This window comes from Orbicella faveolata, unplaced genomic scaffold (genome assembly GCF_042242905.1).
Source record: "Orbicella faveolata isolate gen_17 unplaced genomic scaffold, um_ofav_v1 contig_3, whole genome shotgun sequence".
Lineage (NCBI taxonomy): Eukaryota > Metazoa > Cnidaria > Anthozoa > Scleractinia > Merulinidae > Orbicella > Orbicella faveolata.
In genome coordinates this window covers 14,312,679-14,336,316 of record NW_028301558.1, presented here as the reverse complement: position 1 = coordinate 14,336,316, position 23,638 = coordinate 14,312,679, and the positions used below count along the sequence as shown (strand labels likewise).

General features: G+C 37.8%; 3 protein-coding genes across 5 annotated transcripts; 2 read left to right on the top strand and 1 right to left on the bottom strand.

Moving 5' to 3' along the window:
- The first annotated feature begins 1,005 nt into the window (after positions 1 to 1,005).
- LOC110048152 ((Lyso)-N-acylphosphatidylethanolamine lipase-like) lies at positions 1,006 to 5,919 on the top strand. 2 transcript variants are annotated; one of them, XM_020753936.2, is made up of 5 exons: positions 1,006 to 1,153; positions 1,274 to 1,371; positions 1,788 to 2,312; positions 3,414 to 3,525; positions 4,527 to 5,919. In XM_020753936.2, the coding sequence occupies exons 1-5, from the start codon at positions 1,131 to 1,133 to the stop codon at positions 4,828 to 4,830; spliced, it is 1,062 nt and encodes a 353-aa protein (XP_020609595.2). In that variant the 5' UTR covers positions 1,006 to 1,130; the 3' UTR covers positions 4,831 to 5,919. The 2 variants fall into 2 exon arrangements, with proteins under 2 accessions (XP_020609595.2, XP_089153387.1); XM_089297261.1 differs by lacking the exon at positions 1,006 to 1,153 and having other exon boundaries at positions 1,224 to 1,371.
- A 4,104-nt stretch (positions 5,920 to 10,023) lies between these two features.
- Positions 10,024 to 21,236, bottom strand: LOC110048153 (copine-3-like). 2 transcript variants are annotated; one of them, XM_020753937.2, is made up of 16 exons: positions 20,876 to 21,236; positions 20,316 to 20,498; positions 19,351 to 19,422; positions 19,198 to 19,272; positions 18,431 to 18,514; positions 17,552 to 17,641; positions 17,322 to 17,420; positions 16,634 to 16,720; positions 16,151 to 16,210; positions 15,585 to 15,718; positions 15,199 to 15,253; positions 14,449 to 14,500; positions 13,108 to 13,241; positions 12,369 to 12,532; positions 11,763 to 11,835; positions 10,024 to 11,115 (listed from the first exon to the last, which is right to left on the bottom strand). In XM_020753937.2, exons 1-16 carry the CDS (start codon positions 21,041 to 21,043, stop codon positions 11,008 to 11,010), a joined length of 1,638 nt encoding a protein of 545 aa, XP_020609596.1. In that variant the 5' UTR covers positions 21,044 to 21,236; the 3' UTR covers positions 10,024 to 11,007. The 2 variants fall into 2 exon arrangements, with proteins under 2 accessions (XP_020609596.1, XP_020609598.1); XM_020753939.2 differs by having other exon boundaries at positions 11,763 to 11,832.
- Positions 21,237 to 21,247: 11 nt separating this feature from the next.
- Positions 21,248 to 23,556, top strand: LOC110048154 (uncharacterized). The gene is made up of 2 exons (XM_020753940.2): positions 21,248 to 21,388; positions 23,103 to 23,556. Exons 1-2 carry the CDS (start codon positions 21,293 to 21,295, stop codon positions 23,295 to 23,297), a joined length of 291 nt encoding a protein of 96 aa, XP_020609599.1. The 5' UTR covers positions 21,248 to 21,292; the 3' UTR covers positions 23,298 to 23,556.
- The last annotated feature ends 82 nt before the right edge of the window (positions 23,557 to 23,638 follow it).

Below are 23,638 nucleotides of genomic sequence, written 5' to 3'. Positions count from 1 at the left end.
GATCGGCACCCTTGGTTCCCGAACACTGGTGTCTGGACACCGACAAAAAATAGTGTTGCGTTCAAACACTGGCGCTCCAAGTAGTCAAGTACCATCTAGTACCCCAGTACAAGGTCGAAACCTTGTACCCGGCCACAGTGCCTGTGCCCTAATTCTGGTTTGAGTACTTGGAAAAGAGGTGTTTTCCCATTAGCGCCCAACGAGAATCGAACTTGGGCATCAAGCGTGAACATATCCTAAGAGTGCATGGAGAAAGAATTTTCTGCGGCGTGCATCCCGGGTTTTCATCGCGCTGTTACTTTTTCTTCTTTTTATTTACTTCATATCGTCCGACGTTTAATGGTATGGTTAACACTGTTACACGTCGCTTAACATATAGTTACGTACCTCAAATAACCTGAGCAGGCTCACGAATAGTGCTCGACCTCAGCGAGCTAGGCCTTGAAATGATTTTTTATTTTATTTTATTTATTTTATTTTTATGTTTTTATTTTTATGTTTGTTGATATCGTTGAGACTGGTCCATAGATTTAACCCTGGAACAGTTGTGGCAACCAGTTTTTTCGAGGGCTCCCTGCTTCACCGAACAACTTATCGAATTACTTGACGAATACTCTCTCGGCATTTCCCGTCACTATAACAACAACTGAAATTATAACTCTAAAATAACATTTTGCGAAAAAACGCAATTTTGGCCTGACTTCAACATCTAGGTCCCTGAAAAGGTTTTATTTATTTCCAAATATTCGTCGTAGATTGTGCACAGAAAAACAATTGGTATCGTGTGACTGGCAAACGGTGCAAATTCTAAAGTCATACAGAGGTCCAAAGTCCAGTAGGCAGACTAAATTGACTAACTGGACACCTACAAATATCCCTTATTGGCACAGAAATATAATTTGTAACCTTTCCCGCCTCTTTTTGCCCAGTTATTGACCTAGCTGTCATTCGCTTGTCAATCAAGAGTACACTCAAGGTCAAGGGCGCATGTGTTGTACTTCGCGTGACGTAACATAGCATAAATTTGCACGACACGACAAAAGACCGCAACCGGCGCAAGCTATATATTTGTAAACAACACGAGTATGAGGGGAAGGTGACAAGGAATTCGACTAGCTTCCACTGAAAACATGCAAGAAACGGAAGACCAAGGGTATGAGTATGATCCAGTGTTTCACTTAAGCCCTCTGTCAACAAATTCTCCGATTTTGTAGTAGGTTTTCAGTCGCAGATTGAAAATGTTAGCGTCATGTAGGCTTATTTTCTTTCACAGCACTGACGAGGGAGGAGCGAATTGGTTTTCTGGCTGGTTCAGTTGGTGTCCAACCTCTGAGAAATTGCTGGAAATCGCCGAGTCTCAAATATTAGAAAGTGAGTGTTTCCTGTTGGACTGTAATATATTTTTTTTTAAAATCAAACACGTGTAACTTACACAAATTCCGTTATCGAGACGATCGAAATAAACATCGTGAAAGGTGACATTTTCATAGATCTTTGATCGTTCTGCGGTTAAGCATTTGTAATTACTCCGTTTGTATTTTTCCAAAGTTGTAACATTGTAGAGATCTCAGTTTAGAGTTATTTTCCTTCACAGGGTAGCCATTATCGATAAACGATGTCGTGCATTACATAATCATGTGACTAAAATCCACACGTCTGTTGTCGCGAATATTTATTTATCAGAATAGATATTTCACATCAGAGAGATATGATCGAATGTTTAGCCTCTCGACAACCATCAAAGAGCATGCCTGCATCTCGACTTTTCCCTTTTTCCTGTCTCCTAGAAACTCGATCGGCTTATGAAAGTGAATTTGTGCCTTTGGGAAATGGACACAGGATATGGACGTTAAGATTCAATCCAAGGGCTCAGAGAGTGCCGCTAGTCTTGATTCATGGGTTTGGAGGAGGTGTGGGTCTGTGGGCGATGAATGTCGACACCCTTTCTCAGAATAGGACTGTGTTTGCTTTCGACATGTTGGGATTTGGCCGCAGCTCGCGACCACAGCTAAGCACAGATCCAGGCGAAGCTGAAGAGCAGTTTGTGGACTCCATTGAGAAATGGCGGGAACAGATCGGACTGGACAAATTTGTTCTCTTAGGTCACAGCCTTGGTGGCTTCTTAGCAAGTTCCTATGCCCTCAAGTACCCCTCCAGAATCCAGCATCTGATTCTAGCTGATCCTTGGGGATTCCCTGTTAAACCCACTGAAGATAATATAAATAGACATATTCCAGTGTGGGTTAAGTTTTTAGGAGCTGTTTTAAGCCCTTTTAATCCACTGGCAGGATTGCGTGCCGCTGGTCCTTGGGGTAAGTATTGAATGTGTATGTTTACATCATTGTGTACACACCCTCACTGGGGTATTCAAAATATACAGATACATGTTTGTATATTTTGTATGCCCCTGTAATGGTGTATACATATGTGGAGTAAGAGGGCTAAATCAAACCATAAGTGTCAATTATGTTTGATATTTTTTGCTGGATACCTGGCAAGATTGTCTTGGCAGGTCTGGAGGAGAAGCTAAACTGCTAGTGGTTGGGGGAGGACAGGCTAGGGGGGTCAGAACCTCCTGCTTCCCGTACCTTTATCCCCTGACTTCCCCTGCTCCTGTCTGCTGTAAATAAGGAGACTCAAAACACATCCTAGTCAATCATTATTATTTAGCTGCTCAATCCTTAGGCATTTCCTTTTCCTTTGTTTTCAGCCTTGTTCGTCTTACTCGCACCTTTTGACAACTTAAGCGACAACATTTCATGACCTATGATGTAACTGCTTTCAAAGGGTTTCCAATTTTACGGGAAGTAAGCCCCAGTTTTCTAGGCAAATGGCAAATTTCATCTGCTCATCAGCCCAGAAGTCTCCAACGATGCCAAATGCAAGTCAAATAACGTTTTCATTGAGTTCTTGTTTTTTGAAAGTATTTGTGAACACCTAATCAATGACAAAAATTAGCATTTTGCATTTCTATCCCGCTTCCTGCCGTCTTAGAACCCCTGCTCGCCGCCCTTTCGTCTCCCATCTCCTGTCCCCTATTCTCCCGAGCTCCTGCCCCCCTCCACCTAGTGGGCCTATGCAGAAACTGGAAGTAAGCTAGTGTCAGAGCTAGACAATAAGTGCACTGTCTTGCTCCTTCAGTTCTTAGGACTAGAATAGACATCACACCAGCACTGGCTGGATTCTTGGGCAAGTGAAGATACTTCACTCTGATATTGCTTCTATCTACCCAGAAGTATATTAAGTGATTACCAGCAAATAAATGTTGAGGGTAACCCTGTGACAGCTGCCATTATACCCAAAATGGGCGTCAAAGAGTAGATATTTGCGCTGACCTGACAGGCCATTCTTGTGGATGTGTACCATAAAAGTCTCCCCCAATGTGAATTCATTTGATTTGTTTTAACTCACAGGTCCTTCACTGGTGCGCCAATTCAGGCCTGACTTTCAAAGAAAGTTTTCCAGTATGCTTTCAGATGATACTATTTTTAACTACATTTACCATTGCAATGCCCAAGTACCAAGGTAAGGTGCCATACATGGGGACTTCCTCATTTGAAACACTTTGTAGTATTATTTTATGTTCAATTCGGGGTTGTATCTCAGGTAGTTATATTGTGGCAACTTGTTTAAAAATTTCAGGGCTTTTTTGTATTGGAGCACAGAGTGTAAAATTGTGTGATTTATGTTATATAATGAAGTAGTTTTCACTTGAGTGTGGGAAAACTAAAACCAAAATGAACATTCTAACCAAACTCAAAGGATGCAGACAACTCCAAGCAAATATCTCTAACTGATGCAAAGTGTAGGAAAACATGTCAAAGTAAGTCATAATTGGTTTTGGTTTTGCTTCGGAACAGATGACAAAGTGGCACAAGTTTTTTAAGTGGCAGTCACATTGTGCAAAATCAGCCATGCTCGGCCCAGTCTTGTATCCAGAGCCCGCTTCCCCCTTTGCTAGTGGAAATGCAAAGCTCTTTGTGTTTTCGACGGCTGATCAAAGGGGATGGGGGCTCTAGGTATGAGATTGGGCTTGGCCATTGAAATAATGCATTCTGCGGTGGGTCATGTAAAACTAAGGTAAGTCAAGCTGGATGTCCTGCTGCTTAACTTGCAGTCCAGCTTGTCAGATTAAAAACCATGTGACTGAGTTGTGTAAAGGGCCTAAGAAGTAGTATTCTATGCCACATTATTACATGGCTATCTCCGTTAGTGGGCAAGACGAACCAAATACTGCACCATGATTGGCTAACCCAGTGAGCAAGATGGCACTATCTTGCCCACTCAGGATTATGCAAGCCCACTGTATCCCACAAGAAAAAAATTTCCTGATACTGAAGCAGGTTCCATTATAATAAATCCTTTATTGACTTAGCTTGTTTTGGTCAAGATGGCTGGATATTGGCCTTGTTCTCTTCTTTCCATGTCTGTAAACACGCAAATAGCAATATCCAGCCATCTGAACTGAACAAGCTTAATGGTCAATAAACCATATGTATTAACCTGCTTTATGTTATTCTTTGCAGTGGGGAAACAGCTTTCAAGAATATGACCATTCCATACGGTTGGGCTAGACATCCTATGATTTACAGAATTGGCAGTGTGGACAAAAATATACCCATTACTATGATATATGGATCACGATCATGGATCGATCACAGCACAGGGAAAGAAACCAAGGAAAGGCGCAGGGGATGTTATGTTGATGTTCAAGTTATTACAGGTGCTGGGCACCATGTTTATGTAGACCAGCCAAACAAGTTTAATGAGTTGGTTGAGCAAGTATGTCAAAGTGTTGATGGTGATGACAATGAAGGCGATAATATGTAATGATTGATGTTAACCCGGCCATTAGCATCTGTTGTTGACTACCATTTTAGTTGTGTTACGCCTTTACCAGTAACTTTCACAAAGTGCAGATTTTCAATTACTTAGCAACTTACAATTTACAAATTAAAACATGTTTGTAAAAACAGAAGGTATCAGGGGAAGGGGAACATGATATTTACTGGAGTTAAGGAGATATAAGGGTGAGGTCATTGCATTCTCTATTTAAGAATTTGGGCACAGGGCTTATTATGTATCTCTGGAAAATAATTTACTGATTACAATTTGTTTCAGAAGCAGGTCAGAGATTACATTACTGGTATGTAGTTATAAATGTTATTCTGCAAAACAATGCCAAAAAACGAAATTGGAAATAATTCTTTTCTTTAGACCAAATTCTGGTGAGTAAATATTGTACATATCATGAGCCATTTGCTTTGTAGCAATTATAGCAATTTTAAAATTACACTTTTGAAAGAAAATAAGTTCTCTTTTGACACAGTTTTATGACTATAGTTTTGTTAATTCCAATTTTAGCTACATGTAATTGCTTCCGGTCAAAAGCAGTGCTCATTGGAATAACTATTATTATTATTTTAATTGCACTAGTTTGAATTCTACAAATTTTGATTGATGTTTGTTGTAACACACTGTGCATCGTATTAGACAAAATAATGTATTTAGATTTGCTATTTATTACATTGTTATAGTTAATATAGGATCGATTCAAATTTCCTGAGATGACAAACTATGTTAATTAAAACAATTTTAACACAATATTGTCACTTTGTATACTAGGTAATGAAATAATCACAAGGGAAAAAACTGCATGGAGCTACAAGTAAAATCACATGTTTTCAGAAATTTGCATAATATTTAATTGCCCATGTTGTGTTGTAATAGGATGAAATCTATAACGTAAACACATTTCATATTAGGGAATTTATTGAGCATACTTCTTATTTTTTAATGCTAAAAATGTACATAAATTATATTCAAGGTTAAACAATATCTACAGGTTAATTTAAGCATCATTTGTGTAACTTCTCTATAAAAAAGTTGAAAAGTAAAGAATGGTTGTTATGTTGGCCATTGAGTTGCAATTTTGATACTGTGTGGCACTAAGTCTTGGGAGGAGTTTGATTTTGTAGAGTCTAATTAATGTGATTTGAAAGACCAGTTGTTTCATGGTAAGGGACCGTTCATTTTTTATAAGGTAGGGGGGGCTGGTGGGATTTGGGGGGGGGCCATGCGAAAAAAAATGGCTTTCGAGGGGGGGCCATCCCAAAAAAATAAGGGGAAAAGGGGGGGTCATGTGAAATATTTTAGTAAAACTTTAAAATGGCATAATGTTTGAATATCAAAAAAATTGCTATAGAATAAACATAGAAGGCAGGATACAAATTTATTACAAACTCTCCTTCTGCTTTAAAAAAACGTTTGGCGACAAAAAGCATTTGTAGCTACTGAAAAGAAGTATTTAACACTTATTTTCGAATGCAACTTTCACTGGCACTCATCTTCATCTTCGCTGTCGTCGAGTTCTTCGTTGCCGCTTGTGCTGCTATGGGAGTCTCTTTCACCAATGCTGCAAGAAGCAGCAATGCTTTCCGTCAGAGTGTACTCTTCAGGGTACATGAAGGTGTAAACATAATCTCTGACTTCCTGCTCAAGGTTTGTGGTGATTCTGCTTCTTGCAGCATTGGTGAAATAATTCCCTTCCAAGAGCTGTGCGATGTATGGCCCATCTCTTCTAAATAACGACGTGGCAACATCCACAACTTTAATACACTCTTCCGGGACGGCCGTTCTAGGAGGGTACACAAGGCATTTTGGAAAATCATTTCCTAGCAGGTTTCCAACACAGATTCCATAAACTCGTTGGACGTTGTTTTCAGTCCGCTTCCTCTTTCTTTCATTTGACTTTCTGTGGTTTTCTTTTTTCCTTCTCCTTTTGTTGATGTGCTGTGTGAGTATGCCCTTGAATATGCTGTTATAATTGCTCTTCTTATTGTCTAGTGCTTCCATGTCCTGCGTGACCTTCGTCAACTTAGCTTCTATACATTTGATCTGTTTTACATTAAAACTGTGGGCAAATTCTTCGCCCTGCTTCAAAGCAAGCCAATTGGACTGAAAGAGTGTGGAATCGTGTTCCTTTACATCTTTCAATATGACATTCAACTTTTCCACCATTGCTCTGTGCTCTTTGATGGAGAAGTTCAGTTTTCGTCCATCACTGGGCTTCAACTGGTACCCTGGCATGGAAAACTCACTCGCCCTTTCTGAACAGCGATCCGCACTTAGAGAGATTACTTCTTTTGCTTGTAAGATGTCAAACTGCCTGGATCGTTCAGCTGTAAACCTTTTCTTAAACGACTCGTTGTTTTCGCCATTATTGCGCATTTTGGAATGAGCCTCTTTCATGATGCTCATGTAGTAATGCACTCTTTTCCCGATTGGAAAAGCCCTTCATGGGTATGTTATGGTTTAAATTTAGTTTTGGCTAAAATTTTCAAACCAATTGGATTTTCATTTCTCTTTGTTCTGAATTATGACAATGAACTTGAGACATTGAAAATTAAGAAATTTTAAACCATAGATAAATTTAAACCATAACAAGTATGCTAAAATTTATAAAAAGTAATCCACTATTTGCAAGATTTGAGAACACTCATAGCTTTTTGTTCTACCTGCATAGGGCAACATTTATACATGCCTGTCACTAGAGTAGAGGGAAAAACCTTCCAAATAAAGACATTTGTAAATTAAATGTAACAATGTGTTTCACACAACACATCAACAGCAAGTACAACACTTTGTACTTGGTTCAGTATCACAATGCAGGAGCAAGGAAAGACTCTGTTCCAGGCCACTGTTACTTCCGTAAGATTGAGAAGTTTATGAATGAGCACTATGAGGAGGGGGAGAACTACAGGGAGTTTCTAAAGTTGTCCTGTCAAGAAAAGGAAGGAGAAATTTGTTCTCTTTGTTGTGAATGGACTGGACCACCCATAGAAAGATACCCTAAACCAGTTCCTGACCATTCCTGCCTACCGGAATACCACTACCTCTCCTACCAGAAGACCCCAAAAGAAGGGCGTGATCCAGATGACTGGCAGCTAAGGGTCCAAGCGAAGAAAGAGCATGGAAGTGGCAGGCTGGTTTTATCTGACTCAGAGAGCGTTGCTCTGTTTGCAGATAAGTTTATTGTCAAATCAAAGTTTGTGGTGGATTATCTTCAGCATCTTGAAGTGCCGGAATTAAAAAGGAAAAAGAGAGCAGGAGAAAAGGCAAAGTTAAGTAGGGACGCAAAAGATAAATCACATGAGGATTATCCTTGGACTGAGTTGTGCGAAGATCTAACCAAGCTTAAAAAGCTCCGTGTTCCAGAACTAAACAAGTACTTGAACCACCACGGGCTGAAGCAGCATTTGAAACGCAGCAAGAGTCAGAAAGTAAAGGCAATTGTAAGACATTCATGCTTGCAGCAGAAGAGTCCTCTCAGAGCTGGCCAACCAACACTGAGAAATGCCAGGACATTGACACAAAATGACAACAGGGCAAGTGCTGACAGCAGTGAAATGGATGGAAGTGACAATGATGAGTATGACAGTGATGCCATTGACTCTGGGGGAGAAGATGATTCAAGTGACGTCATTCTTGCATTCATCAATTCAGATGAGGAAGATGCCAATGAGAGGCCAAATGCCACACGCTCAGGGCGAGCCATAACTAGGAGATCCGAAATTGACTTCTCTTTCTTTTGATTTGTTTTTTAAACAACAGCTCTCTGTAGTATAGGGATTCTAATTTTGTCTTCATGGTGAGCACAATAACGTGAAGTAGGGGGATAATAGAGAAATATTAAAAAAGTTGAAATCTAAATATTGTTTGTTCAATTTTTTTTTGGGGGGGGGGGGTCATCCCAAAAAATTACCGCTATAAGGGGGGGCCATATGAAAAAATTGGTAAGCTGAGGGGGGGTCATGCGATTTTTAAATGGTGCTTCCCAAATCCCACCAGCCCCCCCTCCCTCATAAAAAATGAACGGTCCCTAAAGCCTGCATATGAGCCATGTGGCCCATCAGGCTGGAGCTTATCCCGGTTTTTGTAGCATGAATCAACTAGGAGTATTTCTACTCCCCCTGGATGGGATGTTGGTCCATCGCAGGGTTACCCCCAGCATTATACACCTGGGTGCAGGGAGGCACTGTGAGAGTTAAGTGTCTTGCCCAAGAAAACAACAATGACCCCGGCAGGGCTCAAACTCAGACCACTCGACCCAGAGATGAGCACATTAACCCTGTGGCCACAGCACCTCCCCGCAGTTGCTTCATGCAAGGAACTATTGTTATTTTCAGCAAGTTGTGTGCAAGTGAAATAACAACTTAGAGTGTAATGCTATTTGATTTCTAATGCATATACACTGAAATATCCTGCAGAGGAAACACTTTCCACTTTTAGAGCTTAACTTCTGACGCAGTTCTAAGTTGACAAGAAATGCCATGGAAATATAACAAGTCATCGAGCAGCTGTCACCATAGCTTCAGAGTTTTCAGAAACTTATTAAACCTAACCAAGAGTGTCACACAGCATTGGAACCTATTTTTAGATGTCAACTTCAATTTGGTGTGAAATTTGGTGTGGTTAATTCAACAACTTCTAATAGTCAATTACCACTATTACAATAGCCTCTATTGAACAAAATGAGAAAGACCAACAAAACAGGGTCCCATATACTTCATAAAACTATTTTTAACAGCTTCACTATAATAATTATATTAGCAGGGCTCGAAAAAAAGTGCTGTCCAGTCATCCTGGACAAGTAGATTTTCCCTCTGGACAGGTAACCTTACCTAAATCATTCAAAGAGCAAGCTGAGACTTGCCAAGGGCAAGCGTTATTTGAGAGATACTTGTCTTAAGGGCAAGCTGGAATTCAAGTGTTTTTTGAGCCCTGTGTATTCTAATTGATCAAATTGGTTGAGGAAAAAGTGAATGTAAATTAATGTTGATATGTTCTCCAACCCTAGCCAAATTTAAAATATAAATGGCAAAATTTCTACCAGTGCTGGAATAAAGTTATTCTTTGACAGGCGTAAGACTGCAACAGACTGATACATCTTGCCTTTTCTTGCCTGTAGGGGTGAGTATGAAACTTTAAAATCTAATTTATGTATAAACAATATACACCAGGTTGATTTGCTCAAGTAGTCTTACTTGATTATTACAATAATAAAATGCTGCACTTCAATTTGGTATGTTACTAATAGTATTATTAAAACATACTTTATACATGATTTCAAGTTTGAGCCAGGGTTCTCCTGCATGCTCTTTTCACACATTGCCTACATGTACAGGCACTCCCCCCCCCCCCCCCCCCATCCCCTGGGGCGTGCTCCCATATAAAAGGACAGGGGTGCTTGTAGGAAATTTTGGAAAGAACCCCTAAGAGGTACCAAGATACTGTCATGTAGGCGTGGCTTTAACTTTTTTCACCCCTAAGAGGTACCGATCCCTAAACAACGTGTAATAATCTGTCATATTTTTTTCTGGCTCAATACCCTAAAAAGTACCACAAAAAAAACCCTCTGTAGACCTTTTGAGGATGAACACCCTAATAGGTCCCAAAACCGCTTTTTTAACCCCTAAAAGGTAAGACAAGCACCCCCGTCCTTTTCATATTGGAGGACCCCCCACCAGGTCTCCAGCATCAAAGTTGAGCTGGGTGACAAAGGCACACTACGGTCTGATGTCTGTATGATAAGCTTTGAACTTAAACTGGATTATAAAAAATACAATGCAGATCTGACAGTGTCTGTTACAGTTTTCATGTTTGTTTGACTATTTGTCCTAACTCTGTCAAGAAGTAAACTTAAAATATCAGCACTGAAAAAATCATTTCAACACCTGGTGCATTTAACAGTATGCTTTTAAAATTATTCATCACCATATTCAACTTTTACTGCTAGTTTTTGTCCAGATGTGATGTCTAATAAGTAATAAACGACACAAAATTCACACTATTTCTTTTAAAAGGACTAGATTTTAAATAACCTCCCCCTCCCTTCTCTATTCAGCCCAATAAGACCACATGCCTATGAGGCTTAAAATAACCTTAAAACTAGACACTCAGTTTTCCTTTAATCGTTCCAATATAGTTATTATTAAACACACTGTCTCAGGGTGTTGGCCGCTGCTGCGGTAAAATGCTTCTTGCCTTGTAATAGCCTGTCAATTGTGTGGGTATCTCGGCTAATACTTCTTTGGCTAATGCAGCAGGAGAAACCTAAAATAGAAGGTTGTATAAATTAGTGTGAAATGTAAATGAGCTACTGAAATAGAATTGTTTACAAATAGCCTGTTCAGGCAAATGCTCTTAATAAAAAAAAATATACTTGTTTAAACAAAAGTACAAAAATCAGTATTGTTCTGATCAGTAATCTAAAACATTTAGTACCTAAATACTCTGCATACGAGCCAAGTGGCCCATCAGGCTGGAGCTTATCCCGGTTTCAGTAGCATGAAGCGACTAGGAGTATTTCTACTCCTCCCTGGATGGGATGCTAATTCATTGCAGGATTACCCCGCAGCATTAAGTTTGCCAGTACCCATTTATACACCTGGGTGGAGAGAGGCACTGTAAGAGTAAAGTGTCTTGCTCAAGAACACAACACAATGTCTGCAGCCAGGGCCCAAACTCAGACCGCCCAGTCTGGAGTCGAGCGCACTAACCATAAGGCCACTGCACCTCCTTGTATTTAGTATATAATGCTAATTTATTAATTAGTCTTGGCTACATTTGGTTTTCCAAATTTCTGTGTTTACAATCACAATCTATATCCTTATTACAAGACTAAATAATAGATTAATTTCATTATTGTGTCTTGACTTTCTGTTTGTAATATACATAAACTTAATAAATTAAAGCCTTACAGTTTTGAACTTCCTAAAGGGGACAAATTGAACAATATCCCTCTGAGCAGCTTTGCCATGTGACATCAGCCTGCTAGCCAGAAGAAGAAGAAATTAAGTAGCAAAATTCTCAACCTTTTCAAAGATCAGTTTAGCATATAAAGTCAGTATTTTAATGAGAAGCTTAATTCTTAAATCTTAACACACCTTTTCAGTCTAATTAAGATCTATAGAGACATTGTTTTGCACATTATGAGGTAAATATCATTGTTTGAAACTAAGTTAGTTTTGAACTTTGTTGTTCACTTATTACTGTGTTATGTTTAACTACATGTAGTGCACTTGCTAGGTGTAATCACAGCATACATCAATGTGATAATTTGCTTATAAGAAAAGATGCTTTACAGAGTGACATTTTATAACCACATGATATCCATCAACATTAAATATCAAGCAATGGTAAAAATTAAACCACAACATACATAATTATGCATGTATGCTGCAAAAAAAACTCTCCAAAACATTGAAAATTAATAACCTGTGATCAGGCATTCTTTTTTGGGAGGTGATCAGAAAAAACGAATGCCTGATTGCAACATGTTACCATTGAAAATGCTGGTTACTTACACTCTGTCATCACTGTCTAGCTCTTCCATCATTTGAAAGTCAGCACTTCCAACACCAACAATAATGATTGACATAGGAAGCGCTGAAGCTGCTACAACAGCCTGCTTGGTCTGATCCATATCTGTGATTACGCCGTCAGTCAAAAGGAGCAGTATGAAGTAGTGCTAATGACAGGCAATTATAAATGTGTAAATTCCCTTAGATTGGATATCAACCCTTTTATTAATAATTTGAGCTATATGTTTCGTCTCTCTGCAAAGGGCTCAAAATATTTCATCTGTTTCACAGTGGATACAATTTGTTAGTTTGTACTGTTGACCGGTCAGTTCATAGTACATCTCACTGCAAGGGCTTAAAAATGGTGACCACTCAGTTTATAATACATCTCACTGCAAGGGCTTAAAATATTTCACCTGTCTCACAGCAGACACAATTTGTCAGTTTGTACTGTTGACAAGTCAGTTCATAAAACATGATGGTAACTTGATTTACATGTTGGGAGTAAGGGGTGCTGTTTTAATTACTTTATAGGCTGCAGGGCTTCTTTGACATGTACTGGACATGGCTGTAGCTAGTGAACAGGCTCTCTAGTCAGTCACAGCTAGTTCCTTCTTGACCCGTCTAGCCACGACCAGATCGTTCTTGGCCCTTCCTTCCAGCCAGGGCCTGTTCACAGGCTTGACATGGGTGGGAAAAAAAAACCTTTAGATGTACTGGAGCATAAATTATTATAACTTACAGTGGCAGCTGGGGTTTGAGCTGCTTGCATTGCAAAGTGTGCAACATGATTGATGATAGGCGAGATGTTAGTTGGACCATAAAGCTGCACACTTTGTATACAAGTTTGATAAGCTTGGACTAAGCCAGGAAGACCTAACAGATAAAAAAAAGAAGATTAAGTTGAACATACAAGTCAACAGGTTATGAAAAATCAATGAGAAACATGTTTGACATGTATCAAAACATAACGATATCGATGGTGTAATTCTACAACATAATCTTGTATACAGTGAAAATTCAGATGTACAACCGTCAAACATTCGCAATTGAAGATGACATAGGAATGTTGAAACCTGTTTTGTAAAATGAAAAACGTTGTTTCCTTTCTGATAACAATATCCTTGACAATACTGCTGTTAGTACACATGCTTTTATAAAAATACTGACTGTACTTGAAAAGTTACTCATGTGTAGGCTTTTGTACATTATGCTTTTATTTCCCCACTAAAATGCTCCACCTAAATGCTCCATTTTTTCCCCTAATATGCTCGGTCTCCCCTAAATAAGTCACTAAAATGCTTGGTTAATGCTCATACATAGGGTTTTTTAAATTTTAATAATTTTAATATTTCAACACAGTCAACAGTTCAGAGTGCTTAACAAAAACGTATACCTAGTCTAACAGGTTAACAACAACGTATGTAATAGTTTTAATACACCAGCAGATAATTCTCTAAATGATCTGTTGTTCTGTTAATCTTTTGTCCCCTTTCAGTGAGTGATACTTAAGGGAAGAGGCTAAGTTAAAAGTCTTCATTTTCTTGTGAAAAAAAAAGTATAATTTTTATTTCTATTTTCTGCGGAAAAAATATTAATTTTCTGGGAAATGCCACTAAAATGCTTGAATAACACTTAATGCTTTTGCCTCACTAAAATGCTTGAAAAAATGCTAGTATAATGTACAAAAGGCTACTCATGTGACTGATGTTTCATGAATAATTAATTCAAATATTAATTATTCAAAGACCATCCAAACACCAATAGGCCATATTTGTCTTCTCGGTATTGGACTGGAACTAGTAATGGAGGCTCATGTGGGGGAATCTCATAAAATAGAGATTTAAAATATCATTTTCATTTGAAAAGACTCCCTGCATTAGCCTCATTTGCAAGCTAGAATTCCTAGGCTAATACTGAGAATATGAATATGGTCTATTCAAAACAACAAAAAATAAACAAAACAAAAACAGATAGAATCTTGTCTTTATATGACCTGCTAGCTCTTTGCCTGTGGCCATGTGACAAATGCCTATTATGAACAGGAAATGCCAAAATGCTTATTGAGAATACGTAGTCATACCTGCACAGTATGGATTACTGGGATTGAAGTTTAGTGGAAATTGATGAGACACCTAAAATTGAACATGACTTAAGTTCACATCAGACAGACATTAAAATCATCGATTATTTCTTTTCATTATAACACTGATGAGATCACAAATAAATAACGAAATCAGTGTACGCCCTATATAGAGCAGTTATCATGATTAGTTCGTACACATTTTCCCACGCTTTCTGTCAGCTAGATATAATTACTTTGAGTTCTGACTGATTCACTGGATTGCCTGCGTCCTTTGTGATTGGTTTTCGTTTTGTGACACTCAATTGAAAACTGCTCTAAGGTATAGTAGTAGGGATCCATCTATCTCGTGAGATGATGGAAGCACCTTAGTTGGTCAAGACCAATCTTGTGGAGAGCAGTGTCTGGAGTGGTTCAACAATACAATCCCTGTATCACAGCCTCCTGCTGGCATTGCAGACGGAGTTGGAGGGTGCATTGATGGCCTGAGTTTGCTGACCAGGGAAAGCACTTTTCACCAGACAAGGCATTTTTCAGATGATAGACATTATAATTATTATTAAGTCATTAAGGGCCATAACACCTGCTGCAGCTGAGTATATTTGATGAGCCCTTGATGTTACAGGTGAACTGGACTATAGTTGATACAATTCACCTACAAGGTAACAAGTTTGTTACGAGCGTGAAGATCAAGGCTACAGTTGTCTCAAAAAAAAAATGACAGCCCTGGTAATTGACATGGTAATTTACCTGATATGTGGGTGGAATTCTTGCACCAAAACCAAAAGAAGGAAACAACTTGTCACTGCAAAAGCAATCAATGTTTTAATCAGTAAATGTTTCAGTGAAATCATATCATTTTCTTGTTATTATTAACATTTAAAAATCTTCGTAATTTATAAAGAATGCAATTTTTAATTAGATTTTGTATCTAGCCATTCTTGTAAAGTTTAGTTGTTCAAAACAAAAAGCCATTCAAAAGTTACAAAATAACCATCTTTACTCCCTTAAAACATGATAGCCTTGCAAGTTAGTCGAATTTATTGAATCCATCAAATATGTTTAAATCTTAACATTTCCAAACATTTTGAAAGTATTACTCAAAGCCATTTTCAATCGCTGACAGTAATAAATACCTGTCATAATCCTGAATGATTTCTCCAACAGCTGTTAGTGCCTGCATGTATTCATTTGGGGCGTAGGGGTTGATGTAGTGAAGGGAGGTTGATTTGCTCTGATCACCATTGGAGGCTGTAAAATCTATTCCTACCTGTTGACCAGTTTAAGAATGAGTAACCACTTAATTTCAAATAATATTGACAGATGAAGGAGAGGTAATAAATGATATTATTAATTTTGGAGATTTCATCAGTTTCTAACATGAAAAACAAGCTTGCCAAAAATATTATAGTTATAAACTGGAAATTGTACACAATTTTATTAACTGGCAGCTTTGCCACTCACATGTGTGTAACTGATGGTTTTGCCAGCCGTGCCCCTGGACTAAACACGACAGCCTGCTTGCAGGCTATCCTCCCAATGTTTCAAATCATTTTCTTTTCCCACAAGAATAGGGGTTAAAAAAAATCCAGATTCCACTGTACATGTTGATTACCATATCCAAAGAGGAATCAAGAAACTATCAGTCAGATTATCTCCAAATTCTATATTTAATTATAAATATGACAATCCCTAAATCTACCGTAAAGTTCAGTTGACAGCCACCCTGGATAAAGTCTAAAAATGAGGACACTTTAACAACCTACAAAGTAATGAAAGCTCAAAGTAAGTGCATGTACACTTGGCAGATCTAACAGGTTCAAGGGGGTTATGCTGGAAAAACAATTTTTGATAGTTTACCGACTAGAACACTTCTCACAAATAAGTGTTGATTAGTGATTGACCTAACAAAATATGTCTCACTTTGTCATCCAATCAGAGGTAAAACCAAAACCAATCATGACTACTTGCTTATACACTTTTCCCTGCTCTGTGCTGGCTACAAGTATATATTTCAAGTTTTGGTTCAATTGTTCACTTGATTGTGTAGTTACATGACTGTGTTCTTTGTGTTTGGCCAGAGTCATTACTTTCACTTGGCTTTGGGTTTTCAACTCTCAATTGAAAGCCACTCCATTGTACAGTAAGTCTGCATTTATACAATCTTTCTTTTATACATACTCACCTCACACTTTGAAAGGAAGACTAATCCAGAGTTCTTGTACCCACGTTTTTTCTTTTGCTTCTTCTCATTTATACATGGCCACTGAGTCTAGAAATGACATGGAGAGAAATAACCATTTCCGATCATCACTTCACAGGATAATTTGTGTGAAAATTAAGATGGGGGCTGGATATTGTGATTATAAATGTTATAGTTTTCACTGATAAAAAAATAAAACTGATATGTGCAAAAAAAGGCAAATTAAAGGCCGGATACTCTTTTATTAAACTTGCATAATAGGTCATTTCCAAGTCGGCTGTTGCCTCTGTTTCAAAACAATTCCTTATGCAGGACTTAATTTAATGTGCTGGAGAAACACAATTTTTCATGTGTACTGAATGGTTTTGCACAAAGACTCATTTTAATGCAGAGGTAAAAGGTACATTCCAGTTTTAAAGAAACCATCCCTTCCCATGGAAGGTCACTGGAAATTCCAGGAGGAAGGGGCTCAGTCTTGAAAACAAGAAATTTTTAAGAAAAAATAATGATTTTGTAGCTGAAATTCCCTGATAGGCGGGGGGTTAAATCAATAATTAAAACCTTCTGTGGGTAGGATATAGAATTTTCTGGAAAAGCATAAGGCAACTGGAAAATGGCCTACTGAGAAAAATTATTTGAAAAAGGTGATTCACAAAATTAATGCCTATACCTCCCTGGGCTGTTGAATTGAACACATCTCACGGAGATTTGTGGTAAATGCACCAATGAAGTCGTGTGTTCCATCTGAATCCCAGTCAAAACATGCAATCTGAAGGACAATAATTTTATATGTTAATTGATCATTGTTATAGTTGTAAATTAATAAAAGACAATTTGGTGATTAAATTCACCCTGACTAAATAACTTGCTAATTAAGGAAATGAAAAATTACAGACGTACTCTGATGGTCCTGTCATAGTCTCCATTGCAAAGTTGTTGAACTGGTATTTGAAATGGTTTCCATTTGGGATTTAAATTGTTCTGAATAACCTGTTAATCAATAAAATAATATTCAATTATTTAAATGCTGTGCCAGCAGAGCAGCCACTTAGAGTAATAATATACAGAATTTCACATCACTTTAATGATTTTCACATTGCACTGTTTACACTGTTATTTTATCTTTATTTATCTAATTTTAATGCAGTTTTAGCTCATTTTACATTATTGTACTTTAAGTTTTTAGTTTTTAATACGCAGATATTATTTTATAGCTCACTTTTGTATTGCGCAGGTGATCACATATATTCATACAACCTGTGCAATATAAATTATTAATTACTATTATGTTATGTGAGCATTGACAGTTTGTGTTATTGAGTGACATAATTTGTGCGATTTTGACAAGATCATCTGTCGTGAATATTCCAGAATGCAATCAACATGAGCTAAATGTCATTTACTGTGCTCGCCAGTAATTTTTTTTTTGCAATATTACGACTTGTAAGTAAACATGTTAAGCATCTCTCTGAGCATTCTTCAAAAACTTGTATTGATCAAAATGCTGAGTCCAAGAGACCAGCCCTTATGTTAACACGTAAAATAGAAATGGCATTGAAATTTAGGACTTGAATATCTATCAAGAACAGTGTTTCATTCAAATAGCTTTATACATTATAATTTATGATCAAATTATACACAGTTTTACATAAATTACTGAAAAATGTTCACATTTCAAGTGCAACGCTACCCACTTATAATAATCGTTCAATATTTGGTCTTGTTCCTTTTTGTAAGGATCTTTACTTATATGCAAATTTCCAGTGTTTCTAAACAGACCTCTGTTCTGTGCACAACAACAAATGTTCCATCTTCTTTTGATCTTGCAAGTTCCAAATAAGGATCACTCTTTCCAAGAAAATCCTGTATAAAAACAAATCCATGGGACAGGTGCTCTTGAACTGGACCGTATATTTGTGTTTGTTGATTCAAAAAATAAAATACTTAGAGAAACCGGCAGAAGTATTAAAAAAATGAAACTAGAAGCCAAGAATTTATCTCACATATATTGAGCACTACTTGTTTGAACCCAAAGCTGGTAAATCATTCTAATGGAAAACTACTGTGTCAGAATTACCATTAACATAGAGATAGTCCCTGAACTTATAAAATGTGATGGAAAGTATTTAATTAATAAATAAATTACTATTGGCAACTAAACAGTAAGAACAAAAACAATGTGAACTGCATATTGAGTTTGTAAGTACTGCTATTTCCCAAGGTTGTGCATGGCTTCCTTGATCTTTAATATCAGAGGCAAAGTAAAAAATCTTAACACATCTCATTTGAGAATGGAAAATAATGATGTTCAGAACCCCTAAAATGTTCATAGATATGTGAGTAACATGGCTCATCTATCCATCACCAGCTGCATATGATTCATCAACAATGTCCATAGTTATGTCTTGAAAAAGTGCAATAAAAAATACATGTAGTGATAATAATTTAAGTGGCTGAGCACTTAAAGTACCACACCTTTACAGAATGCTTTAACCTCTATAAGCTTCTGTGCCTCATAATTTAAATGTAGCAACCCCACAGCTAACCTTCTTGTCAAGTTTCTCTGCTCTAAACTGTAAAAGCACTTCATCACTTCCACCTGAAACTTCTTCTGCCACCACCTGGCAATAATAAAATTAATAAGGTCATTAATTACACCCTTATTAGGATAGGATTTTAAAATAGACCATGTCACTCACCGTTATGGTACCAGCCTGATTTGGAGTGCCTTTTAGAACAAGTGGTTTTGTGTAGGTTCCAGATGACACAAGCTGAAAACAATTTGACAGGATCAACTATTTGAGTAAGATCTTTCACAAAACTGTGAACAAAAATCATTAGAGAGAACTTGTATTTCCGTGGGTTGCTTTGAGATCCTCAGGATATGATAAGAACTTCATCAGCAATTGAGAAAAAATTCCTCAGAGGATATAAAGTGAACTCACTTAGGATCCTTCAGAAATATCATTGTGAGACCTCAGGAAACATTTCTGTGTATTTGTTCCCCTTTTTTAATTATGAATTATTTTATATGATGAAATACAAGATTGCCAAGAAAATCGTCAAAGATTCTCAAGGATTTTTTAAACCTTTAAATGAAAAAAGTTCTGTGAATCTGAGTTATTATATTTCTAGCACATGTACCTGTTGTAGGTCATTTGTTCATTAGGCCATAATTTCAACTTAGGTTCATTTGTGTCAAAGGGGAAAGGAGTCTCTGGGACCAATAATAATATTTATTAGACCAAAAAATTTGAGACAATTTGAAACAATTGCATGCGTGGCCTAGTGAAGATGAAGGCCAGGTGGACTACAGAGTCAGAGACCAGGTGTTTCTATCTAGACAAGTAGAAAGTAATAATAAAAAAAAATGATCTGGGGGGTTAGGGTTATGGTAGGGATTTGGGTTAGGCGGGGTGGGTGGTGTGCATGTTATACATGTAATCATTTAACAGCCTGCAAACCCCCCCCCCCCCCCCCCCCCCGCTCCCCACCAAGAAATAAAAAAAAGGTGGAAACAAAAAGTAAACCGGCTTAGCAAAATTTCGCTTTGGCTGGAACAAATAAATCTAGCTTGAACTAATCCTGACCTAAAAAACAAACGTACCTACAACATACCCAGTATCTATAATATCAAAATAATTTTATTGATTTATGAGCTAACCTGACCCAAAGTGCATTCCATTTCTCCCAAGAAATCTGCAGACTTAAGACTTGTAGTATTTGGATTGTCAATATCATAAATGAAAAACTTCAACTTTTGCAGCTCCTCGAAAAAGTAATCTATGATTACAGCTTTTGAAAATTGAGGATTTAATGTGTTATCCAACTTTTCTGTTCTTCCAACCTGTACAGAACAATAAATGAATTAACACGATTGCAAAATTTTTCAATAAAATATGATATCTTTAAGAACGTTGAACGTGTAAACTGCAAAAGGTTCCTTTGATAAAGTACCAGGACTACCGTGAGCTTATAAAGCTTATTTATATTTGCCCATTGAAGATGGAGTCAAAATCCGCGGGAATTTTAATTTACAAACAAAAGGTGGCAATATTTATTGAAATTAAAATTACTTTAACGAGTGCATCCTACAAAAAAGCAATAAACAAATTTTAAAGCTAAGATTAAGTCGACTTTTGAGCTGCATCAAGAGAAAGCATTCTTCATAAAAGCTGATGTTCATAGGGCGGAAGCTACCCTACACCATTTTAATAAGCTTACCTCGAACCAGCTGCTGTTTTTCAATATCATGACAACAGCCATTGGGTCAGACTTGGACATCACATCTTTATCGAGCAGATTCCTGCAAGAAATGTTCAACTGAACGCGAGTAACACATTGAGACGTGGACGGCACAGTTGGAGGAGGTGGTCCGTACGAAGCCTGCATAGCGAAATAAACCTTCGTTTTTCCTCTCTTTCAAGACGTGAACTCCTCAGCACATAATTGCGCAGCTATCCGACAGGTTGTCTGACTTTTGATCCCTTGACCAATTGGAATCAAAATGAATTTTCCTCTCCAAACAAAAAGAACACCTTCGAACGCTTTAACGGCTCTCTGACAAATTTCGGCGGAGGCTTGGGACCGGATTCAGACACTTGAGATAGTTTTAAATGCAGTGCTGTTTGCAAATCCAACATGGCGCAGTACGTTGGAACAGTAATTGGAACCAAAATGGATAAGACAGTCAAGGTTTTGGTCACCAGAATGGCCCTATATACAAAATTGAAAACGGTAAGACGTTAAATTTATTTTTGGCTTTTTTATTTTCATCTAGAAGACTTAATTAAGTTGTTTTAAAAGTACTTTTCCAACTGGAATCGAATCCAGCCTGACCAACGTTTTTAGCTCATCTTGCTACTTTTTAACCTCTTCATACAAGTTCCTATGTTTGAGGTTCTTTGTATTTTAAAGCCTATGCGTGGTTTTCATCTCTGCCAGCTTTCCTGCGGCAATAAAATGAACATCAGATACCAACTGGGAAGTGGCTAGCGACATCAGAGGTTATTGGTTGACCTCAGTCTTCATCACCTAGGAGGGTACTTCCCGAAAAGTTGGGTGGGGGTGTGCGGCCCACTTCCCAGAACCCTTACCGTATTCATGACCAAAGTCTGCATTTTTTACTACCCTATTTATGACCTGACCAGAAATTTGATAGCCTATTTATGACCATTGCTGCTAACACAGTTGTCCCAAACATAAGTTACGAAGGGCTTTTGTTGACGGTCTTATTAATAATGATGAAAAAGTAGCTTCTTCTAAGAAAAATACCTAATTCAAGACTAGAGTGCTAAAACCATACCCAATTGATAACCAAAATGGCCCAAATCGATACCCTAGTTATGACCAAGACAGCCGAAAAACCATACCCTTTGTGGCCGCACATACCTAGATAGTCCATATAAGGGAGTGCCCCCCTCTCCAGGCTTCATCACCAGCATGCGTGCAAAGTTGATTTGAATTCAACTTTGCAAGTACACTGGGGACTATCATTAAAATGTTCCGTTACAATACATAACATTTACTTCCACAGTAGCTCACAAAATTGTAAGATGTAATGATCTTAGAAGAAAAGAAGCTGGTTTCTTGTATTGTAAAGTAGTGACTAGAAATAACAATGAATCTTTAAAGTGTCACACAAGTGATTAAACACAACATTTTGTATTAATTATTGTCTCAAAAAAGGGGAGGGAGAGAAGTGCTCCCATGAGGAGGGATGCTAATTTTAAACTTTACCCAGAAGGAGGATTGCTTATTCTAAGGGTATGCTAATTAAAGCATTTATGAGTGGGCATCCTGAAAACCTACTGGGGTGATATTGGGGTGAGCTTGGCACTGCTACTCTCCCCACACCCAGGGCAGGTAGTAGTAATAGTTGTTTTCATGCTACATAAACTGGAACGTGGACCACTTTGGCCAAGAATGACCGCAAACCTTTGTTGGCTTAAATACGTAGTAAAGCCTGTTAAGCCCAACTGGCTCTTGGCCCTTGATGGTTTCTGTAGCATGAAGCGACTAGGAGTATTATCACTCCCCCTAGATGAGATGCTTGTCCATCGCAAGGCTTCTCCCCAACATTTTGTCTTGCTGGCTCAACAATATGCTGGTACCCATTTATGCTCCTGGGCAGAGAGAGGTACTGTGAGAAGAAAGTGTCTCATCCAAGACCCTGGCTAGGGGCAGAACCTGTACCATTTGATTTCGAGACTGGTACAATAACCATTACGCCACCATTCCTCCTTCCAGCTTCTTTTAAAATTGCTTGCAAGATAATGGAAGATAAATAAGTGCAATAACTTCAGCTGGATATAAAACCTGGTCTAAATTACTAAGAAACTTGCTACATTATCCCCATAGCACACACAGACCACATACTCAATGTACATTTCAATTGTTAGTATTACTTAATGTTTTGTAACTATCCTCTGTGTTTCTGCTTTGATTTCAGTTCTTCAATGAAAGAAAAGTGTATTTTGCCCATGATGAAAATAATGAATGTGCAAGAGGAGATCTTGTTGTGATAAAGGAATGTCAAAGGTTGTCCAATCGCAAATACTTCACAGTGTTGGAGATTGTTGATAAAGTTCCAAGAGTTGTTGACCTAGAAACTGGACAGGTTCTTGTACAGGATAACAGAGAATGATATTTGTGATGAAAGTTTTCTGGCTAAGCTGTAAAAAAAGAAATTACATGTGGTTTTGGATGCTGCAATTTGGAAGAAAGAACCAGGGACCATTTCCATAACAAAACCCGTACTCAGCACATGACATGATGTGCTTGTGAGAATTCCATTAAGGAGCCAAGAGGAAAAAGTACTTGTACATATAAACTGTACTTAAACATATATATGACATATATGAATGGAACCATTACAACATGTGAAATGCAAAGCCAAATCCAAATTCTACCACAATAAATGAGTTGCAAAAATAAAACATGTTTAAAAAACCTTTTTGGTATTATTATAGTTCTAAATGTGCTTCT